The sequence below is a fragment of the Lontra canadensis genome, unplaced genomic scaffold, assembly GCF_010015895.1.
Source record: "Lontra canadensis isolate GAN:19392208 unplaced genomic scaffold, GSC_riverotter_1.0 scaffold91, whole genome shotgun sequence".
Classification (NCBI taxonomy): Eukaryota; Metazoa; Chordata; class Mammalia; order Carnivora; family Mustelidae; genus Lontra; species Lontra canadensis.
Genome location: NW_022631085.1, coordinates 3,115,877 through 3,136,680, shown reverse-complemented (window position 1 = coordinate 3,136,680; position 20,804 = coordinate 3,115,877). Strand labels below are relative to the sequence as shown.

General features: G+C 51.2%; 1 protein-coding gene across 1 annotated transcript in view; it reads right to left on the bottom strand.

The window, feature by feature from the left end:
* Positions 1 to 20,491, bottom strand: part of ABCC6 (ATP binding cassette subfamily C member 6) — a 45,470-nt gene extending 24,979 nt beyond the window's left edge. Inside the window, exons 1-11 of the mRNA XM_032836226.1 lie at positions 20,340 to 20,491; positions 19,064 to 19,246; positions 17,305 to 17,430; positions 17,042 to 17,170; positions 15,198 to 15,323; positions 13,964 to 14,025; positions 11,253 to 11,384; positions 6,777 to 6,980; positions 5,144 to 5,321; positions 1,919 to 2,080; positions 400 to 492 (exon numbers count right to left, since the gene is read on the bottom strand). Coding sequence (XP_032692117.1) covers positions 400 to 492; positions 1,919 to 2,080; positions 5,144 to 5,321; positions 6,777 to 6,980; positions 11,253 to 11,384; positions 13,964 to 14,025; positions 15,198 to 15,323; positions 17,042 to 17,170; positions 17,305 to 17,430; positions 19,064 to 19,246; positions 20,340 to 20,375 — 1,431 coding nt within the window. The 5' untranslated portion in view covers positions 20,376 to 20,491. The remainder of the gene's footprint in view (positions 1 to 399; positions 493 to 1,918; positions 2,081 to 5,143; positions 5,322 to 6,776; positions 6,981 to 11,252; positions 11,385 to 13,963; positions 14,026 to 15,197; positions 15,324 to 17,041; positions 17,171 to 17,304; positions 17,431 to 19,063; positions 19,247 to 20,339) is intronic.
* Between the last annotated feature and the right edge of the window lie 313 nt (positions 20,492 to 20,804).

Here is a 20,804-nt window from a genome sequence, read left to right as displayed (position 1 = left end):
GCCCAGATCACAGCTGGCCTGCTGGACACTGCAGAATCTTGGCTTTGACTCTGAAGGAGATGCCCGGGTAGGGACAAGGGCAGAAGCAGAGACTCAGGGAGCATGAGACAGGGGCAACATTCTGGACGTGTCTGCTGATGGATGGCATGTCAGAAAAAGATGCATCAAAGCTGACCCTTGGCTGGCTTGTGGCCTGAATGCTGAAGGGGTGCAGCAGCTGTCCACTGAGATGGGGATACGGGGCGGAAGGCAAGGGTCTGAGTGACGTGAAAGGCTCACGCCACCCTGTCCCCCCTCCCTTCCTCACCTCCCTGTACCTGCGCCAATGTCAGTCCCATGACCCACGGGCTTCCCCTTCCCACTTCTCACCCAGCGTGTCCCTTCTCCCAAATGTCACACCTGATGCTGTTTCCTCTTCTTGGTGATGAAGAAATTCAGAGGGAGGAGGGTCATGAAGACAGCGATGGCAGTGAGGGCAGAGACTCCTAGAAGCTGGAGACAAAGAGGGTGGGATGCCACAGGACATATCCAGGAGCCCAGCTGATGTCCCCAAGAGATTTGGTCAGACTTGGGTCCTAAGGCAAGGGACGCCAGGGAAGCTGATGAGAGCAGCCAGTGGACACCTGCTGAGGATGGCGTCCTTCTCTGTCACGTTGGGGAATGGTCCACCTCACCCAGGGGTGCTGGAGTCCTATTCCAGTAGGTCATGCTTCTAGGCAGGACAGGGCAAGGGAGTGTGCCTGAGCAGAACGGTGAAGTCGGATCTCCAGAGTCAGGGTCTGAGTTCAAAATCCCGGCCCTGGCCACTTACTGGTGTGGCCTTGGGCAAATTACGTACCCTACCTAAGCTGCAGCTCAGACCCCGACTCCTGGGTGAGGTGACTTTAGAATAGTTATGTTCCTTCTTGCCTGTGGTTTTTCTATCTGGAAAATGTGGAAGTGAGGTTGGCATAAATGATTTCTAAGGGGTTGTGACTATTTGAAATTCCACCCGAGGTCACGTGCACCCAGTTTCTAGACAAACCCCACCCCTCTTCAGACCATGGCCCTCGTTTTCCTCTCTCAGCCTGAAGGAAGGCTATTTCCCTAACTTTAAACAGGATCATTTGTGCAACAATTGTGCCACCCAGTGGCGAAGCGGAGAAGTGCCCAGAAGTCCAACACCGACCCCCAGCCAGGGTGGGAAAAATAATCCAAGAATGGTGAGGGGAAGGTGAAGCTTTCTCTGGCAAAAACAGTTATCACTTGGGAAACATGCTACAAAAGCTACCTGTGGCAACCTCGATGTCCATCTGCCCCTTCTTAGCCAGGTTTCAGGGAAGCAATGGGTGTGTCTTTGGTGGATTTGCTTGGATCAGGGGTCCGCCCGCCCATTTACTCTGCTTTTTTCCGTGTCCTTCCTTGCCCTCTCTCTTCCTGATAATAACATCTAACATTTATTTATTTTTAAAGATCTATTTATTTGGAGAGAGAGAGAGAGAGAGAGAGAGAGCGTGCTCGCACGTGAGCACATGCTTGAGAAGGGGGAGGGGCAGCAGGAGAGAATTTTCACTCAGGCTCCCTGCTCTTCGCGGAGCCTGACACAGGGCTTAGTCTCAAGACCTGTGAAATCATGACCTGAGCCGAAACCACACGATGGATGCTCAACTGACTGAGCCAACCAGGCGCTGTTCACATCTAACATTTATGCACTGCAGGGCAGGAACTGTTGGAAGCTATGCCCACTGCATGGTGGGCCCTGGATACAAGGTAGCAAGTCAGAAGGTGTCCTGGCCCCAGGCCCCACAGGGTGGGGGACAGTAGGAGGGGATAACACACAGTCACCAGGACATACAGTGAGCACTGGATGGTATTGGGAAGTAGTCCCCGCCCACAACCATTGATAGCCCTGCCCAGGGGTCTGTGAATTAGGGCATACCTGCCAGAGATAGATGAAGCAGATGGCCATCCAGATGATGGTCATCCACAGCCCGTTAAGGTAGATGAAACAGTCTATCAGTCGCTGTACATCCACAGACACCAGATTGACCACATCACCCACAGCACTGGCCTTTCTGGAAGCACTGGACAGGACCAGGACCTGGGCAGGGTGGGAGGATCGAGATCTCAGTCCGAGGGAGGGACAGGACGAGTACGTCCCTCTGTCCCCCTGCATGGATGGAACAAGGGCACAGCAGCCTGGCCGGCCTGGATCAAAGCTGGTCTGCCCTTTGCTGGCAGAGGCAGGTCTCCGTGCACGCATCTGTAAAGTGGGCCAGGAAATCTCCCAAGCCACCCTCCCAGGGGCCGTCAGGAGAATTCAGAGGACGACAAAAACAGAAATGTTCTGGGACACCCAGAGCACTAGAGTGACAAGTTAGTAGCATAACACGCCAAACCCTGGGGTTTATGATGATAATGGTGGTCCTTTGCTGAGTGCTCCCTACGTCCCAGGCCCTGTGCTAGGTAAGCCGTGTCATTTTCTGGGACGGAACAGATCCCACAGCCAGATGGAGGAGGGGCTGCGGCATTTCATTCCATCTGCAAGCCCACGGATAAGATGCTCTATTTTTATATCACTAAGGAGAAAAAAAAATCAGTGCAATTAACTTGAAACACACGAGACACATCTTGATTACAGAGGGTTAAAAAAGTGATCAGAGAATCGGTGAAATGCAGAATGACTCACCCCACTCTACAGCCAAGGAAACTGAGGCACAGAGAAGTTGACCAACTTGCCCAAAGTTGGAGGACTTTCTAAAGTCTGGGCCAAGCTTGGAATCCGGGATACAAAGCCCGACTCAAGCTAGACGGGGTGGCAGACCAACCCCCATGGGCATTTCAGGTGCCCCTCACACCCAAACATAGTTCTCTGGCAGCCCCAGATGTGCCCTGGCTCTGGGGTCACAGTGGACCCCATCCAGCCCATTGAATGCTAGGTTCTATTTTCAATCTTCTCTGCTGAGTGTGTGAGGGAAGAAGTAAGGGGGTGAAGGAGTGAGCCCAGAATGACTGAGTAGAAAATTAAAAAAAAAAAATCTTTTTAGGGGCACGTTGATGGCTCAGTTGGTTAAGCATCTAGCTCTTGACCACAGATCAGGTCTTGATCTCAGCGTCATGAGTTCAAGCCCTGCATTGGGCTCCAATGCTGGGCATGGAGCCAACTTAAAAAAAAAAAATCTTTAAATCTTTATTGAGTACCTACTCTGAGACTCACAGTGAACCGAGCGCTAAGAATATGGCTGTGAACCACAGAGGCAGGTGGCTTGCTCTCCCAGGAGCAGAGTTTGAGCTGGGGAGGAAAATTAAATAAAGACGTAGAGTTCATTCTCTTTTTAAAAGATTTATTTATGGGGCACCTGGGTGGTTCAGACGGTTAAGCATCTTCCTTCAACTCAGGTCATGATTCCAGGGTACGAGGATCGAGTCCCACATCTGGCTCCCTGCTCAGCAGAGAGTCTCCTTCTCCCTTTCCCTCTGCCTGCTGCTCCCCCTGCTTGTGTGCTTTCTCTCTCTAAGTAAATAAAATCTTTAAAATATATATATATATATTTTTTTTAAATATTTTTATTTATTTGACAGAGATCACAAGTAGGCAGAAAGGCAGGCAGAGAGAGAAGAGGAAGCAGGCTCCCCGCTGAGCGGAGAGCCCAATTCAGGGCTCGATCCCAGGACCCTGAGATCATGACCTGAGCCGAAGGCAGAGGCTTAACCCACTGAGCCACCCAGGCGCCCCTATTTATTTATTTTAGAGAGAGAGCAAACGCACATGAGCAGTGGAGGGGCAGAGGGAGAGGGAGAAGGAGACTCCCTACCAAGCAGGGAGTGACATAGGGCTTGATCCCAGGACCCTGAGCTCAGGACCTGAGCCAAAATCAAGAGTTGGACGACGCTTAACTGACTGAGCCACCCAGGTGTCCCATTCCTCATTCTTTAATGATAGTTATGAGAAGTGTTAGGAAGAACTGTTTTAAAATATCATTCAGTAATATTAGTAAATATTATGCAATAATAATAATTATTATTATTACAGTTACCTATCAGCAAGGTAGACTGTGGGCCAGGATCTTTATCGTGATTTTCAGAGGAAAGAAGGGCCAGGCAGGGGAAGCAGGATTGACTGGTTGGAATAATCTCGGTGGGTTCCGGGGTGCAGGAGCTGTCCCTTATGGTCCGGTACCTGGCCCTGGGGTGATGAGGGCAGGTGTGTGGGGGCCCACAGTGTTGAGAGCCCCATCAAGGGGGCGACTGGGAGTGTGAGCTCTGGACGGGTTCGTTGGCAAATGAAAAGAATGCACCCACTGATTCATTTACTACCTCTGGCTAGCCCTGGGCGGCGGGGGCATCCCCGCAAGGTTGCCAACGCCCTGGATATCAAAGCATTGGATGTGGAAAATAAGACACAGTTAACGTGCTTAACGCACAGCCATCCAGGAGCTGCTCCCTCTGCACCGCTTCTCCCCCAGGGAGCAGCACAGGTGGGAGAGGAGACGCATGGGGTCTGGGACGCCCAGGCTTGGGTTCTCCAGACCCCATAGAAGCCAATATCTCTTCCACCAGATTGTCTTGTGGGCTTTGCTTCTGGACTCCTGAGGAGATGAGAGTCACTACACCGAGAGAAGCCCAAAGCCCTGGCTCCCCACCAGGTATTTGTACTCCACTGACAGAATTTTCAGCCCTAATGAATTTACCGATGGGTTGGGAGTCGTTTTTGCCATAAGCAGTGTTACCTGGTAACATAGCTAATAGCCCACCTCTATCTGGTTTCCACACAGCCCTGAGATTAGCCCTTTCTCCTCATGGGGGGATGAGGGGAAAGGTAGGTTCATGAAAAGAAATGGAAATGGTGTCTAGGTAGTAGGAACAGCAAGTGCAAAGGCCCTGAGGGGGGAGGTTGCCTGGTATGTTTGTGGCTGGAGTAGGTTGAACAAGAGAGGTGCGTGATATGATAGAGTTGGAGAGGTCCCAGGGTCAGATCACTCAAGGTCTTAGGGAAAAAAACCAAGGAGGTCAGTGAGAGCAACTAAGAATGAGTAAAGTAATCACTGAGTACATTTTCAGGAACAGATGATATGATGTGACCCTTTGGGGCTAGAACATTTATATATAAATTGGGACGAGACAGGGGGATGGGAAAGACCCACCCCTCTCCTCCAGGGCTCACCTTTCTGTACACCAGGCCTGTGACAGCCGTTCGGATCCTCATCTGCAGCACTTTGACCCTGTACATGTAGTATTGCTCCAACAGCGATTGCAGGGAGGCAGAGAGAAACATCAGCACCGCGAGGAGATAGCCCTTCCAGGCCGGGGTTGTGGGATTTCCCATAAACTCCAGAAAAAGGCTTTTGAGAGAGGGAGGGTACAAGTGGTGAGAGAAGGCATGTGTGGCTGTCACCTTGACCTGAGCCTGGTAAAGGTTGGAGGGTCAGACAGCATGGTAGATATTTTTGCCAAAACGGCTGCAATGACTCTTCCCACCATCCACAGGCACTCACTTCCAAGGTGACTGCTATTCCTTTGACTAAGAGGTGAGCTGTTTTTTTTTTTTTAAAAAGCTTTTATTTATTTATTTTTTTATTTGACAGAGATCACAAGTAGGCAGAGAGGCAGACAGAGAGAGAGGAAGGGAAGCAGGAAGCAGGCTCCCCCACCCCGCTGAGCAGAGAGCCTGATCCAGGGCTCGATCCCAGGACCCTGAGATCATAACCTGAGCCGAAGGCAGAGGTTTTAACCCACTGAGCCATCCAGGCGCCCCAAGAGGTGAGTTTTTACCTCCACCTGTCATGGGCTCAGCTGTGTCTCTACAAAATACCTATGCTAGTACTAATCCCTGGCATTTTAGAATGTACCTGTATTTGGAGCTTGGGCCTTTCAGGTGGTGATTTAGTTAAAACAAGGCCGTTAGGGTTGGACCGTAGTCCAATCTAACTCCTGTCGTTCTAAGATCAAATTAGCACACATAAGGAGATACAACGGGCAGGCACGCACGAAGAAAAAACCCGTTTAAGGACCCAGCAAATGGAGAGAAAGTCCTCGGATAAAATCAGTCTTGATCTTGGACTTCCAGCCTCTAGAACTCTGAGAAGATAAATGAATGTTTTCTCAGGCTTCGAGCCCGTAATCCTTTGTTACGGTGGCCGCAGCAAACAAATATACCATTCCCTGAATCTGGGCTGGTCATGCAACCAGCCTTGACCCAGAAAACCCAGTGAAGGTGAGACCGTGTCAGCTCCAAGCCTGGGGCGTCAAGAGAAAATGCAACTTTCACTCTGTGTCTTCGAACTCTACTAAGGGGCCATGAGAACAGCTGGAGCAGACAATGTGGGGTATGAAAGATGACGTGGAGCAGAGACAAGCTGTCCCTGCTGAGACCCTCTGAGACCAGCCAGTCCCCACTAGCCTCCCAGCCGACCACACAGGCCCATGAGTGAACCCAACAGAGGAATGAAGACCAGCCCAGCGGAGCCCAGCCCAAATTGCTAACCCACGTTACCGTGAACCCAAGAAGTGGTTGTTAACCCCTCGCTTTGGGACTCTTTTGTTATACAGCAAAAGCTAACCGATACAGTCAGGTTAGCATTCATTCATTTTCTCTCTGAGAAAATGCCACTTTCTCATTTATTTTTTTTCCCCTTCCTCAGTGTCCTTTCCAGTCACCCACCCTCCAGGGCCCTGAGCTCTGGAGGACTAGGCAGAGGCCGAAGAAGAGCTGCTACCCCACCCCCACCCCCCAGCTGTGGAAAGACGGCACCAAGGAAGGGGCCACCATCAACAAGGCCCCAAAGGCCTGGACCCACCTGAGGAGCTTGGGGACAGCGAACCTGAAGACATCAGAGATGACAATGGCAAAGGTCGCCAGGAGGAAGGTGGAACGGGACATCTGCCAGATGGCCCTCAGCAATGGGCCCCTCCGGCCCCCTTCTTGCTCCAGCAAGGGCTCCGTCTCTGGGGTCTCTACCCCTCGGCTCCCTTTCTTTCTAGCTGCTCTCACCATGGTGCGCCTTCAGGGATAGGAGAAATGGGCTCCGGGTCATTTCAATAGATTGAATATTTGCGTCTCCCCAAACTCATCTGTGGAAACCTAACCCCCAGTGTTCTGGGGAGGGGGTGCTTTGGGGAGGTGATGAGGTCACAAGGGTGGGGCCCTCATGGATGGGATTAGTGCCCTGATAAAATGGGCCCCAGACAGCATCTTCTTCCTTCCACCAAGGACAGAGCCCGGATACAGCCGTCTGGGAAGCAGGAAGCTGGCCCCCCACCAGACTCCACATCAGTGGTATTTTAAATATTCCCAGAGGTGGCATCTGTGTGTCCAGCAAGACCAGGCATTACAGGGCTGTTTTTCTGGCAAAGGGGATGAGTGGGCATGGATTCAGCCGTGTTCCCTCACCTGTTATTCTCTGTACCCCAGAGGGCCCCTTTATGAGACAACTGGGCAGGGGAGGGGCCAGGGAGGCGGGCAACCCCAAGGCATGATGGTGGTTGCTGGGAATGCACATGCACTGAGCCCTCCTGTGTGCCAGGCACGCCTTAGTTCTCCAAAGAAGCTGGCAGGCAAGGTGTTATGCCCATTTCACAGAGGAGCAGATGAAGGTTTAGAAGGAACTTGTCTAAGGGCCCACAGTGGGGAAGTTGAAGCGCTGGGACTTGATCCCAACTCTGTCCCTTCAGAGCCCAGGCATTTGGCAAGCCACGGATGCAGCTCCCCCTTTCCCCCCCACATCTGGCTAGCCCAGAGTGGTTTGGAGCTGGTCTAGAACCAGTTCAGAATCACAGCTGATGTCTGTGGCCCTGGCACTCTCAGTCTAGATGAAATGCAGGTGGAAGCTAGGGGAAGGGCGGAGGAGGGGGCGGGTGGGAGAGGCAGCCGGGAAGGTCCTCAGCTGCTGAGAGCCCAGGAGCTGTGTGGCCTTGGGTCTGTATGGCCTGCCGTCTTTGGGTCTGTGTCCTCGTGCGTGAAAGCATAGGGTTGGTCTCACTCTCTGCGCTCCTTCCAGCTCTGTCAAACTCTGGAGTTAGCAGTAATTTCACTGTGTGTTTACAGAGCTGGGGCCCAGGGCCAGGCCCTGGGATCAGCCCTTTTCCTGCAACAGCTTATTGATTTTTCTTGACCTCCCTGCCTGGTGGCTGTCATGGGCTCCCTATTGGACCTAGGACGCGGAGGTTCTAAGAGCTGGTGGCAGTGGCTTGAGGTCACACAGTGAGGACCAAGCAGGGATTTGAGCCCAGATCTCAATTCGTGATGCACAGAGCACCTGTTTGTGAACCTCACTCACAAACATTTTTAGAAAGAAGAAAAAAAAAAACTGATCTTGGTGAGTGCTGGTGGCCAGACCTTCACCAAGCCAAGGCCTTGCCCCCCCCTTGACCCATGGCCCAGCTTCTTGTTTGGTTTGGTGTCTCTGAAGGGTCTGTCACTGAGCTGGGCATGGCCTGCTGTTCACAAACATTTTGGCATTTGGGTCTCGAATGCCAAAAAGATGTCACCTTCTTGTCACCTGGCCAGCCCTCCCCAACAGCCCATCGTTTAATTCACTGCCTTCAAAGCCACGCCCACCCCCTCCTACACTCATCTTTATGAATTTGTCTTGTTAGAATTCCAGGAGTGTAGACTTTGCTTGTATTTTACCCTCGTTTGGCTCCTGAATGCAGTAGGTGCTCAATAAATAATTGCCAAATGAATGGGAAAAAACAGATGTGTGACGGGAGCCAAGGGCCTGATAAGGGTGCCTGGTGCATAAAGCTGGAAAGGTGTGTGGAAGGAAGGCAGGCAGGCAACCTGGTCTGGTGGACAGAACCTGCTTGGGAGCCAAGAGCCCAAGATTCAAATGCCCGCTTGGTCCCCCTCCCCTCTGAGCCTCAGTGTTTCCATCTGTCAAATGGGGTAGGCCAGGAGAGGACTGTGAAGGCCTCTTTCCAGCAGCATGTTTCACCCCATTCTGCTCTGGCTGCTCACCCCAGAATTCTGAATCTCTGTGTTCAACTGGCAGGCTCTGTAGTTGGGTTCCTCCTTCCCAGTGGGACTCACGTTCCATCAGGGAAGTCTCTAGAATGGCGTCTGGTCTGTGGTCTCTGGACTGAAGGCCATTTAGTGTAGGATTTGTACATGACCACAGGGAGAGAGAGGGGGTGTGAGTAAGCAGCCAGGGTCCCAGTCGGGGAAACAAAAGGGAGGGGTGCGGACTGTGGCAAAGCAAAGACATGTCCCCTGTCCACTGGGACAGCTGCTACCAAGATCCACTCCCCTGTTGCCATGATGGGATGTGACCTGGCAATGCCAGTCTCCTTTACTTTCTCATTTAAAAAAAAATGTATTTACCTATTTTAGAGTGAGTGCAAGGGGGGAGGGTCAGGGGGCAAGGAAGAGAGAGGATCTTGAGCAGACTCCCCACTGAACACAGAGCCCAACACAGGGCTTGATCTCACAACCCTGAGATCATGACCTGAGCCAAAATCAAGAGTCGGACACTTAACCGACTGAGCCACCCAGGCGTCCCCTGCCAGTCTACTTTAAAAGAGACCAGAATTCCAGATTTCTTACATGAAGTCTCCAATGTTTTAAATGTCGGCAACTTTAAAAAAAAAAAAAGGAAGCAAAAATCCCCGAATAACAACAGTAAACACCACGTGGACCGAACATATCCTTGTGAAACCCATCTGGTCGGCAAGTGGCGGGTCCCTGACCTCCAGGATGACCTCCTCTCCCTTCCCCCCAGAACTGCAAAATACTTTAGAAAAAGAACCAAAGTTCTCTCCATGTGTAATCTGTGCCGAAAATAACTGAGTTGGATCTCAGTCGGCCAGGCCTTCCTGTCTTTCTGTCAGTTGCTGTGGATTCTTCAACTGTTGTAAAGAATGTTTCTATCCCTACATTATATGTTTATAAAAAAATTAAAAAATTAAAAAATTAAAAAAAAAATGTTTCTATCCCAAGTTCTCATGCCCCGGGGGAGGCATGGGAGAGAGTGGGCAAGACCTCTAGCGCCCTTTCGAATGAATTCTGCCACTTAAAATCTTGCACGAATGGAGGAGCAGGACACCAAGGTAGGCCTGGAGAATGAGTTGCTGTTTTGATTTGCTCATATTATTTACCCCTTTTGTGGAATCACACTCACCCTACTGCAGCTCTGAAGGGACCACCAAGTATGGGGGGGCCCGCCCTCTCACTATGGGATTGGTCCCTATTTGGCACATAACTCAAGCCAGCCAATCAGAGGCCTTGCTTAGCATCTTCTACATGGGTGCTCAGAGAGACACTCATTTTGTGGGAGTTACTACACCAGCAGGATAGAGACAGGCAGAGGCACAGACAACAGCTGAGCTGAGAAATGGAAAAATGGAGAGAAAGAATTTGGACATTATGCAAGTCCCTGGATCCAGCCACACCTGAGGCCAGACTACCTTCTCAGCTATGTGAGCCAGTAGACAGTCTCTCTCTCCCTTTCCCTAATTTGGAGGATTCAGCTATCTACAACTACTGCCCCAAATCCTAGAGTACACAAGAGAACCCCATAACTCTTCCTACAGAGCTAAGTCACTTTTGTCTGTCCCCTGAAACACCAAAGTCAGGTCATTTGTCCTAGGTCATCAAGTACACAAAGGCAAGACTTCATTTAATCCATGTTTAATGAATCCTATTTGACTGCTCTTTTCCATAGGTCAGAGACTCTCAGACTGGGTTCCTCAGAGTCAGAGGGGACCACAGAAGTTTCTAGAGATGCCACAGATGGCAGGAGGGAGGCAGAGTGGACAGGACTAGAAAGAGCTTGAAATCCTCTGGATAATGGATACTCTTTGAGCTTTTACCACTTTTGAGGTATTCACTAAATTCTTTTCCAAAATCTTTTTTTCCCCTCCCCCATGGGCAATGAGCCAGAACCTAATGGGATGCCCACTGAACAGATAAGAAAACCGAGGACCAGGAAACCAATCCCTCAGGTTAAGTAGTAAGTAGATGTGTGCGCCTTATGGACCACCACCCAGCCCTCCACTCCCCCACTCCCTGCCCCTGCCTGATTCCTGCCTGCCACCCCCCCCCATTTAAGCTTCCTTCTGGGGGCCCCAAGGAGGACCCAATGTGGCCTTAGGGAGCCTTCACAGCCCTCTGGGAGGAAACATCCCTTGACCCTGGTCAGTCAATGCTTAGTGAGATCACTGGCAGGCAGGGAACTATGGCGGTGGAGCCCAGAGTGGGATCCAGGGTTGTATTTGGGACCGAATGATTAACTTTGTTGACCAGGTATGGGCCACACTCTCATTTTTCATCCACTCACCACTGGGCTGCACTGCAGTTCCTTGTCCATTCCCTTTCGAGCTGGGAAACAAGTTCTTCTGAGGAGTTTTCTCGGCTAAGTGACCAGAGGTCTTCCAGCCCCAGTGTCCTCCTGTAACCCCTCCAGACCAGCCTGTGAAAGAAGGTCACCAGAGCAAGCTCCCATTGCCACTCCCCTGTCAGGGTCCTGACATGGTAGCTGTGTGACCCTGAGTAAGTCACCTTACCCCTCTGTGCCTCTGCTAGCCCCTCAGGAAAACGAAAGCAATTAGCTGAACCACACCTAACATTTGTGGGCACTTTCCAGTTTACAAAAATCATCTCATTAAATCTCACGTGATGACTACTGACCCATTTTACAGATGAGGGAAAAAAAATAGAGGCTCAGAGAGATCAAGTGTCTTAACCAAGGAGCGACCTGCGTGGCAAGGGAAATAAACCTCCCCAGGGGTCAGAAGCCCAGAGTTGGACACCCGAACTTTACCCTAGCTTTCCCCATGATACACACCTTTCCTGAGCTCTTCTTTATAATGCTGGCTGCAATTATGATTTACTTTGTTGGTCTGATCATTTACTGAGTGTCTTTCTCCTCCACTGGTCAGTAAGCTCCAAGGGGACAAGGTGTATTTACCTTTATTCTCCTCCTCTATATCCTCACCGACCAACACAGGGCAAAAGATTTGCCAAATGAAGCCACTCACCAGCTCTGTGACCTTGGGCAAGTCACTTCCCATTAGCAGACCTCAGTTTTCTCACTTGAAAATGAGAGCGTTTCCCAGCACTTAAGACTAGTACATGAGATGATTGTAGGTGGCACATTGTTGGAGGAGGGCACGGAGAGGACGTGTCCTCTGGTTCTCCCATAAGCTGAACCTGGGCAATCGGAGCCTCCTTACCCCTCCCCTGTCCTTAGAATGTATGTTGTGCCCACTCTGTCGTTGCAAGGATGCAGCCTTGAGAGAGCACTATGTTGTCGAGACTGTCTGGACGGTACATGTGACTGAATCGCAGTGAACCCTCCACATGAACTAAGATTCTGGCCTGCAGGTGCGGAGATCCACTCGTCCTGTGGCCGCCCGGGGCCAAGCCTGGTAAGTTCCCTTGCTTATTAAAGCTGCCGCCTGCCAGTAGGAATGGCTTGCCTCTTTCTTTAGTCTCTCCTTGCCCTCCAGGTGAGGGGGCCAGTTTGCGAACCAACACACATACACAAGAAATTAATTATTATAGACTTCTCTAGAAGGAGTGTTGCTTACTTCTCAGGTGTCTGTGATCTTTCTGCCATAATACCAAGGCGAAGGTCTTGTTTGGGGCTGGTCCTCAGCTCCCCGTCTGAGACTTTCCAAATTCCTTTTTCTTTCTTTCTTTCTTTTTTTAGAGAGGTGCAGGGCAGAGGGAGGAGAGAGAATCTTAAGCAGGATCCACGCCCAGCATAGAGCCCAATGGAAGGCTCGATCTCACAACCCTGAGATCATGACCTGAGCTGAAATCAAGAGTCGGACACTTAACCGACTGAGCCACCCAGGCGCCGCCCCCTCCCCCCGCCCGGAGTTCCTTTTTTTTTATTGAACCCAGGGCAAACTCAGGCAATCTAGTGCTGACCTAGAAGTTATTAACATGGCTTGGTTTTCACTGGCATTTTTTGGGAAGGAGATCTACATGGCAAGCGATTCAGGAGATTTTTTCCAACTTGCAGTGATAGAAAGTTTCCTTTTAAAAAAGATTATGAAAGTCGAAAAAGTGAGTTGATTTCAAGAAAAAAGACTTTAAGAGAGGAAAATACTACTCCAGTAAGGCAAAAAGCTTGAAGAATGGTCCATAAATGCCATGTTTGGGAGACAGAGGGCTAGGTCTTCTCTAGAGCTGGTTAGCAAACCTGGATGCACTTTCCACCCATTCCTCACCCCCTACAGCATCCTAATTCTTTGTGTATTTACCAGCCACTTTGTACAATACTCGTTAAGGACTAGACGCTATGCTAAGTGCCTCACAAGATTTATTTCTCTTAATCCGAAAACCCTCCAAGGTAGATGCCATTATTATCCTTGTTTTACAGGCACAGGGACTGGGACACAGAGTGGTTAAGTAGCTTGCCCAGGGTCACACAGCCAGGAAGTGGTGGGGCTAGGATTCAAATCTAGGTGCTACCAAGATCTGACTGCAGTGTGGCCAAGAGGGGACCCAGCAGGTGGGCACACCCTCAGAGCCTGGTACACTGGCCCTGGAGAAACATCTGTCTTCTCCACCAGCCTCGGAGCCTCTGGGGAGTAAAGATGGGGTCTTTTACCTCTTCAGCTTCACACATAGTAGGTGTTTCACACAGAGTAGGCGCTTCTTAGATGTTGGTGGAAGGCATGAAGCTGAGTAATTGATATGATTTTGTTGAGCACCTGCTATGTACCAGCAGAAAGCAATTTACATGTAATGAGGGTAGAGTTGTTCCCCTTTTACAGAGGGGCAAACTGAGACTCTGATTGTTTGCCATATGGGCTGGCTCAGAGCGAAAGCCAGGACTCAAACCCAGACCTCACCCCAGTGGGGGAATGGGAATGGGATGTGGTATTGGGCATGTTGAAATCTGACAGAGAAGCACTGAGGCTGGGAGGAAGAGAGGCTGGCTGGCCTCCTTAGGCTTGGGAGGAAGTGTCTCTGGGGAGAGCTGGGATGACAAATAAGGACAGCAAATGCAGGTCCCTTTCCTGCTACTGTACTTACCCAGAAACCCACCAGAACGTGACCCTGGAGGGGAAGGAAGCTTCAGCCTCTGGACATGGATTCTGTAAAGACAAGAGATGGGGTGGAGGGAGGACTCGATCTCACGTTCCATGGTGGTCGTAAGGCAAGGGAACCAAGGTCAGGAAGACAGGATGAATGGACTGTGATCTTGGTACCAATTGCTCAGTGACATGCCCTGCCTATCTGTCAGAGGTGGACGCAGTGTGCTTGGAGGTTCCTAGCAGGCAAGGTGAAAAGGGACTATGCCACAAGTCTGACAGCATCTACAAGAACTAATAGCTATCAATACTGAGACCAAGAAGTTCTCAAGGCAGGAGCGTGCATGACGGAGACACCAATATCCTCGACAATATGCCTCGGGGCATACAGCGAGAAGGTGCAGAGGGATTGGTCCTGAGATCTCGCCAGCTGCTCCAGAAAATTCTCATGCATCTATACTCTTCACCGATAGGGCACAAGACTGCCTATTTCACCATATGTTTGCTATCATGGCTTATTATCAATTTTTTATTTTTTGCTTCCATTCTCATGGAGCAAAGAAGCTCTACCCTAGTTTTCACTTGATTACTCATGTAGCTCAGCATTTTTTTTTTTTTTTAGGTTATTGAGGTGATCTCTTCCTCAGAGAATTCTTTCCTGATTTCACAGGCTAGCTCAGGGCTCCCCAGTGCCAAGAATTCCTCCTGTAGGGTTCTTCCTCCAGTCATAATTTCACACATGTTTGTAGAATTACGTGGTGAATGTCTGATTCCTTGACCTGGCTTTTAACTGCCTGAGGACGGGGACTACATCTGCTTGTTCACTCTCAGTCCTCAGCCCCTATCTGGGGCACAGAGCAGGGACTGGCCAGCTGCAGCCCCCAGCCCAGATCCCGGCACACTGTCTGTCTCTGCAAATAAAGTTTTATCAGAACAGCCACGCTCCTTTGACATACTGGACTCTCCCCACCGCAACAGCAGAGCCGATAGTTGTCACGGAAACCATATGGCCCACAAGGCCTAAAATATTGTCTGTCTTGCTCTGATCAGAAAAACTGGCTAACCCTTGGCATAGAGTAGATGTACAATACACATTGTGCTGAGTGAAAGACTGAATGAAACGTTATTAAAAGCTTGTGCTCTAGGCTACCTCCCTTCTGTCCCATGGGGAGAACCCGAGACCACAACAGGAACAGGGACGAGGGAGGCCCCAGGTTGGAGGCACGGCAACTTACGGGCTGCTGGGGGTCTTCAGGGAAGAAGGGGGGGTGATCGACAAGGCAGGACAGCACAAACTGGGCCGCCACCAGCAACAAGCACAGGTAGGTTGACAGGTGGTAGAAGGGGTCACTCCGGAAGCCCTGTGAGAGAGAGAGCAGAGGTCCCACTGAGTCCGGCATGCCGAAGTCCACAGCCTGAGGTCTGTGAAGAGCACAGGCTAGGCAGGGTACCTGTGAGGGAAAAGAAGGTCAAGGTCAAGGTCAAGTGGGGTTTCTGAGATGAGCAGTGCCCTGGTGGGGAGTCAGAGCCACAGGGTTTGAAAGCCAGGCCCCCCCACATTCCCAGTGTCCCGATGGATAACACCTGACTTATACGCATTCTGGTTGTACAAATGGTACACAGGGGTTTCTCCTTAGCCGGGTGATAACTGGCTGCAGCCGCTGGAGTGTGAGTTCTCCTTTCTCCTTGTGCCACCAAGGAAAGCCTTTCTCCACAGCAGTCCCCATCCCTACCTCTCCCATTCTGCTTCCTCATGGCCTAGTAGTCCCGTTTAAGAAGGGAACTGGTTTTGCGGCGCCTGGGTAGCTCAATTGGTTGAGTGTTTGACTCTTGATTTTGGCTCAGGTCATGATCTCAGGGTCGTGAGCTCAAGACCCACATTGGGCTCTGTGCTCAGTGGGGCGTCTGCTTGAGATTCTCTCTCTCCCTCCCTGCTCCTTCCCCTTCTCATGCTCCCTTTCTCTCTCAAAAATAAATCTAAAAGTCTTTTTTAAAAAGTAGATGGGAACTGGTTTTATTGAGCATTTATTTTCTCTGCCTGGTGCCAATGCAGGAGTCTTTTTCTTTCTTTCTCTTTTTAAAGTAGGCTACATTTCCCTTTGCAGATAAAATGATGCATGGTGTCCCTTCACATGGAAATGTGACTTCCCAGGACAGGTAACAGAAGTACAGGTGGGTATGCAGAATGAGTTTGTATCTTCCCAGGACAGGTAACAGAAGTACAGGTGGGTATGCAGAATGAGTTTGTATCTGTGGATGAGAGCATGGGTGAAGATAAGGGAGAACGAGGGGAAATGTGCACACACGGACAGAGTGTGCCTAGGTGTGTTTTGGAGGAGGTCACAGGAGGGGGGCAATCCAGTCTCCTTACTGCCTCCCCTTTCCTGGGAATGTACACTCCACCCACTCTTCCCGCACTAGGAGCCTTTCCAAGAACACAACTTTGAGAGAGTAACACATCCTGGAGACCATGTGGATGTAGATGTGACTGAACCCCATTAAGGCCTCTGTAAACTTTGAAGGTTCTGGAAGGTGGGTGCAGAGATCTACCTGTCTTGCGGCACCTGGGATAAGCCTCATAAGTCCTCGTGCTTACTAACCCTGCCCTGTACCGTCTAGAGTGCCCTGCCTCTTCCTTCATCTCTCCTTGCCCTCTGTGTTTGTGGTCACTTGCAGATTTCACCGGGGAAGCTCCCGCAGTTGTGAACCAACAGTGTGGTTGTGCCCGGGATTGGGGGGAGGGGGCGCTGGGTGGATGTGTGAATGGATGTCCAGTGTGGGGACAGCTGTGTGCAGGTGTAGGTGTCCCGGTCTGTGGTTGTATGATATGCGAAGGGGGGCATACAGGTGTGTGTCAGGGCAGTGCGAGCAAACTCTGTGACATGCATGGGTCAGGCAGTGGGAATCTGTGTCCGTGAAAAATGTTTGGGAAGACCGGGGCATCTGTACATCGCTAGAGTTTAAACAACTATGGTGTGTGTTTCTGTGTAGACAAGAAGTCACGTGTGCAAAGGGGAGGAGGGAAGATGGAACCCAAGGCTTGAAACTGCCCTATTGGTTTCCCAGGGCCTCCACTTACCCCTCGCAAGGTCAGCTGGGCGGCACTGGTAGCCGGCAGGAGAAAACAGAGCAGCCAGTATCCAAACAGCACCCCAGATGCCCGAACCCCCTTCTTCCTCTCCGTGTGGATCAGGAACATGGCGAAGCTCTGGACAGGAGAGTTGGGATGGGCCCCTGAAGGTGGGGAGGGAGAAAGGGAGCCCCACTCTGCCCCATCCCCTCCACTAGGGCGGGGAAAAGCCACTGCCAGAAGCAAGACCCGCAAGCCTGGGTCATCCTTACCATCGTGGTGAGCCACACGGTGGGATGAATGAGGAATTCTGGGGCCTGGGGCGTTCCCCGCTGGATTCTCCAAAGAGCCACAGACACGCTGGAGGTGCAGAGGATTATGAGGGCGAGCCCAAGCACCTGGGAAACAGGCTTAGGTAAGGCCGGTGGGTGAAAAGAAAGGTGATGATGGCCAACTGGACAGGGACCCTGTGCCCAATTGAACAGTGGCTCTGAATGGGGCACCTGTTCAGGTTCCAGTGTTATGATTTAACAGTGCCACTGTAAAGGATGCTAAGAAAAAGCATTAAGGGATGTTGCAAATGGACCTTGACCTGTCAGTGTCCTATAAATAATAAGCCACAGGGGTCTGAGCCAGCCAAATATTTCCCAAAATGCAGGGATGGGGTGGGGGTGTGCCAAGGGTTTGCACGAGGGATGCTGTAGTATGACAGAGTGGCAGAAACGACATTCATTCGGCAGGTGAAAAAGTTCCACTCCCTCCAGCGAGTCCCTTTTGAACCCTGCAGTGAAATCAGAGAAACTTTCGGTTGGGACTGGTAGGTCTCTAGACCCTTCTCTAAGATGCGGTGGTGTCTCTTTTGAAGGAGAGAAAGCGACACGGTGCACACAGGCGAGAGAGAAGTCGGGACCTGGGCGCTTTGGAGAAGCTATGGCAAGCACCTCAGTTAGTCCAAAGCAGGGCTCCAACAACTACCAGCAGGTTGAGTTTGACAGGCTGCCTGTTTTTGTATCACCTGTGAGCTAAGAATGGTTTCCACATGTTTCCTTCTTTCCTTTCCTTTTTTAAGTAGGCTCCGTGCCCAGCGTGGAGCCCAACGCAGGGCTTGAACTCATGACCCTGAGATCTAGACCTGAGCTGAGATCAAGAGTCAGATGCTTAAGCGACTGGGCCACCCAGGCGCCCCTGGTTTTGACATTTTTCCATCAGTAAACAAAACTCAAAAAAATTACGTGAAAGTTATCTGAAATTCAAATTTCAGTGACCATCGATAAAATGTTACTACTTGAAACACAGTCACTTTTATGTATTCACTGTTGTCTGTGGCCGCTTTCCGGCTGCAGAATCCTTGGGGCAGAGACAATGTGACCCTCAAAGCCTCAAATAGATACTATCTGGCCCTTTAAGGAAGACTGTGCAACCACTTGGTAGGTCAGCAATGGGAGAAAAATTAACAAGGCGTGAAGGGGATGAATGAACTTTGAAGGACATTCTTGTAGAAGTTTGGAGAAGGGAGCGGATGAGCAGAAAGGCTTGCACATGGAATGCCAGTGTTTCCGTAGCACGCGAAAACAAGTATGTAACAATTTTAAGAACTGGCTTTTAGGACTGCGAGTGGAGAAGCATGAAAATCCATGCATGCCTCTTAAAGAACTTAAAAAGTTCATCCCAGCACGCTCCTAAAATCACCCCGTGGATCCCAGGAGGAGACACCGCACTGTTTGGGGGAATGCCAGGTGTCCATAAACGGGCGAGGAACCCACAAGGGGCCAGATGGGTGTGTTTGCAGACATGGGGATTTTATTATCACGAAATCTTTGTAGGGCGGATCTTGTTTCTCAGAGGTTTTCCTCCGTAGCCTCTGGAGTATTGCTCTGTTTGATGACTAGGTCCCCTTCTTGTCCCCACACTGTGTACGCTCCTTGAAAAGGAGGAATGTCCACTTCGGGGGTCTCAGCTTGGTTCCAGCCTGCTCCCCCCATCCACCTCCCAACACTTGTCTGCTTACAGGCTCCCAGAGGCAGAAGTTACCAGTTTGGCCTTGAAGAGCAGGGACATCCGGAGGTAGCCTTGGCCATGGCGGTGGAGGTACAGGAGGTAGATGGGGCCAAGGACCCACAGGTACATAGGGGGCACCCAGACCCCTGCCGTTTTCAGGAAGCACACGTTCAGTAGGTAGAGAGCAGTGGGCTCAGGCTCTGTCCCGTTCCAGACCTGAGGGAACACCAGGGCCACCCTTGTGATGGTACAACGCAGGGGTCCCAAACTCACCTGATTAGGGGCAAGGCAACCTTTTGGACTCCCCCCCCCCTTTTTTTTTTAAGATTTTCTTTATGTATTTGACACAGAGAGAGATCACAAGCAGGCAGAGCGACAGGCAGAGGCGAGAGAGAAGCAGGCTCCCCGCTGAGCAGAGAGCCTGATCTGGGGCTCCATCCCAGGGGCCTGGGATCATGATTTGAGCCCAAGGCAGCCGCTTAACCAACTGAGCACCCAGGCGCTGCAATCTTTTGGACTCCTAACATTGACATGAAAATGGACCAAGCACCCTTTGGAGTACCTTGACATTCTCAACTCCTTTAATGCTAATATCATCAACCCTAAGAAGCAGAGGCAATTATCATTGTGCTTTTGCACAGAAGGAAGCAGAGGCCCAGAAAGTAAATAGTTGGGGTGATTGTCATCCAGGTGGAAAGCGGAGGTGCGGGTTATCTTTCTTGACTGCTCCCCATTTCCCCGCTGGCCAACACTGGGACTTTCAACCTCCCTGTGCCTGTTTCCTTCCCTGAAAAGGAGAGGGGTGGTATGAAGAGAGTCTACCTCTAAGGGTTGCATTAAATGGGTTAATACCAGTAAAGCACATAGTAGGACGTTGTGCACAAAGTAAGCCCTCAATTAACATCAGTTATTAATCCTGCCTTACCTATCGGCCCCTGAAATCTTGGGATTTGGTGACTCTCGCTCCCACCCCCTGAACGTCACTCCCCAGAGTCCTTTGCTAAGAACCTGGATGAAAGAGAAAGCCAGCCAGAGAGGCGGGGGGTCCAGAAGCTTTTATGCAAATAGAGGTCAAAGCCCGCTGGCAGCTGGGAAGTCTGGAGGCCCCATTAGCGGTGCTGGGGTCTGGGGGTGGGGTGCAGGACCTGTTAAAGGGGTCGCTCTCCCCTGCTGTTCCTTTGGCTGGGAATTTGGTGGTCTCTCCCCTCCCCAGTATCGCCGCCTTAGAGAGCTGTCGGAAAGATCTACCAAGCCCGGAAAAGGAGACTGGGGCAGGAGGGGGAGACTGGGGCAGGAGGGGGACACTTACATCCTGTCCCACACAGGGCTCTGCAGACGCGGCCATCGCGCGTTCCCCAGCGCCCGTCCGTCTGTCCGCCCCGCGGTCGGCCCGTCGGTCCCCCGGCAGCCGCCTCGGCCAAGCTCCGGGTCCTGAAAGGGGCGGGGACTGGCAGGCTCTTCTGAGATTTGAGCTCCGGGATTGCCAAGCCCAGGGCAAGGTCCCGCCGCGTAGGAGGGGTGGGGCGTGAAGGGGTGGGAGAAGGCGATTGGAGGGGGCGCTTTGGGTGGCCCGAGAGGGCACCGGGGGAGGGGATCCCGGAGACCCGAAAGTGCGGTGGCATACCCGTAAAACCCTCCAGCCCCGCAACAAGAGGGACGAACACTGTCTGTTTGTAGGGTGGTGGGAAGATTTTCAGATCACGAGTAAAGAGTTTAGCACAGTGTGCAGCACACAGTAAATGCTCGTAAGAAACAGCGATTATTAGCATTAATA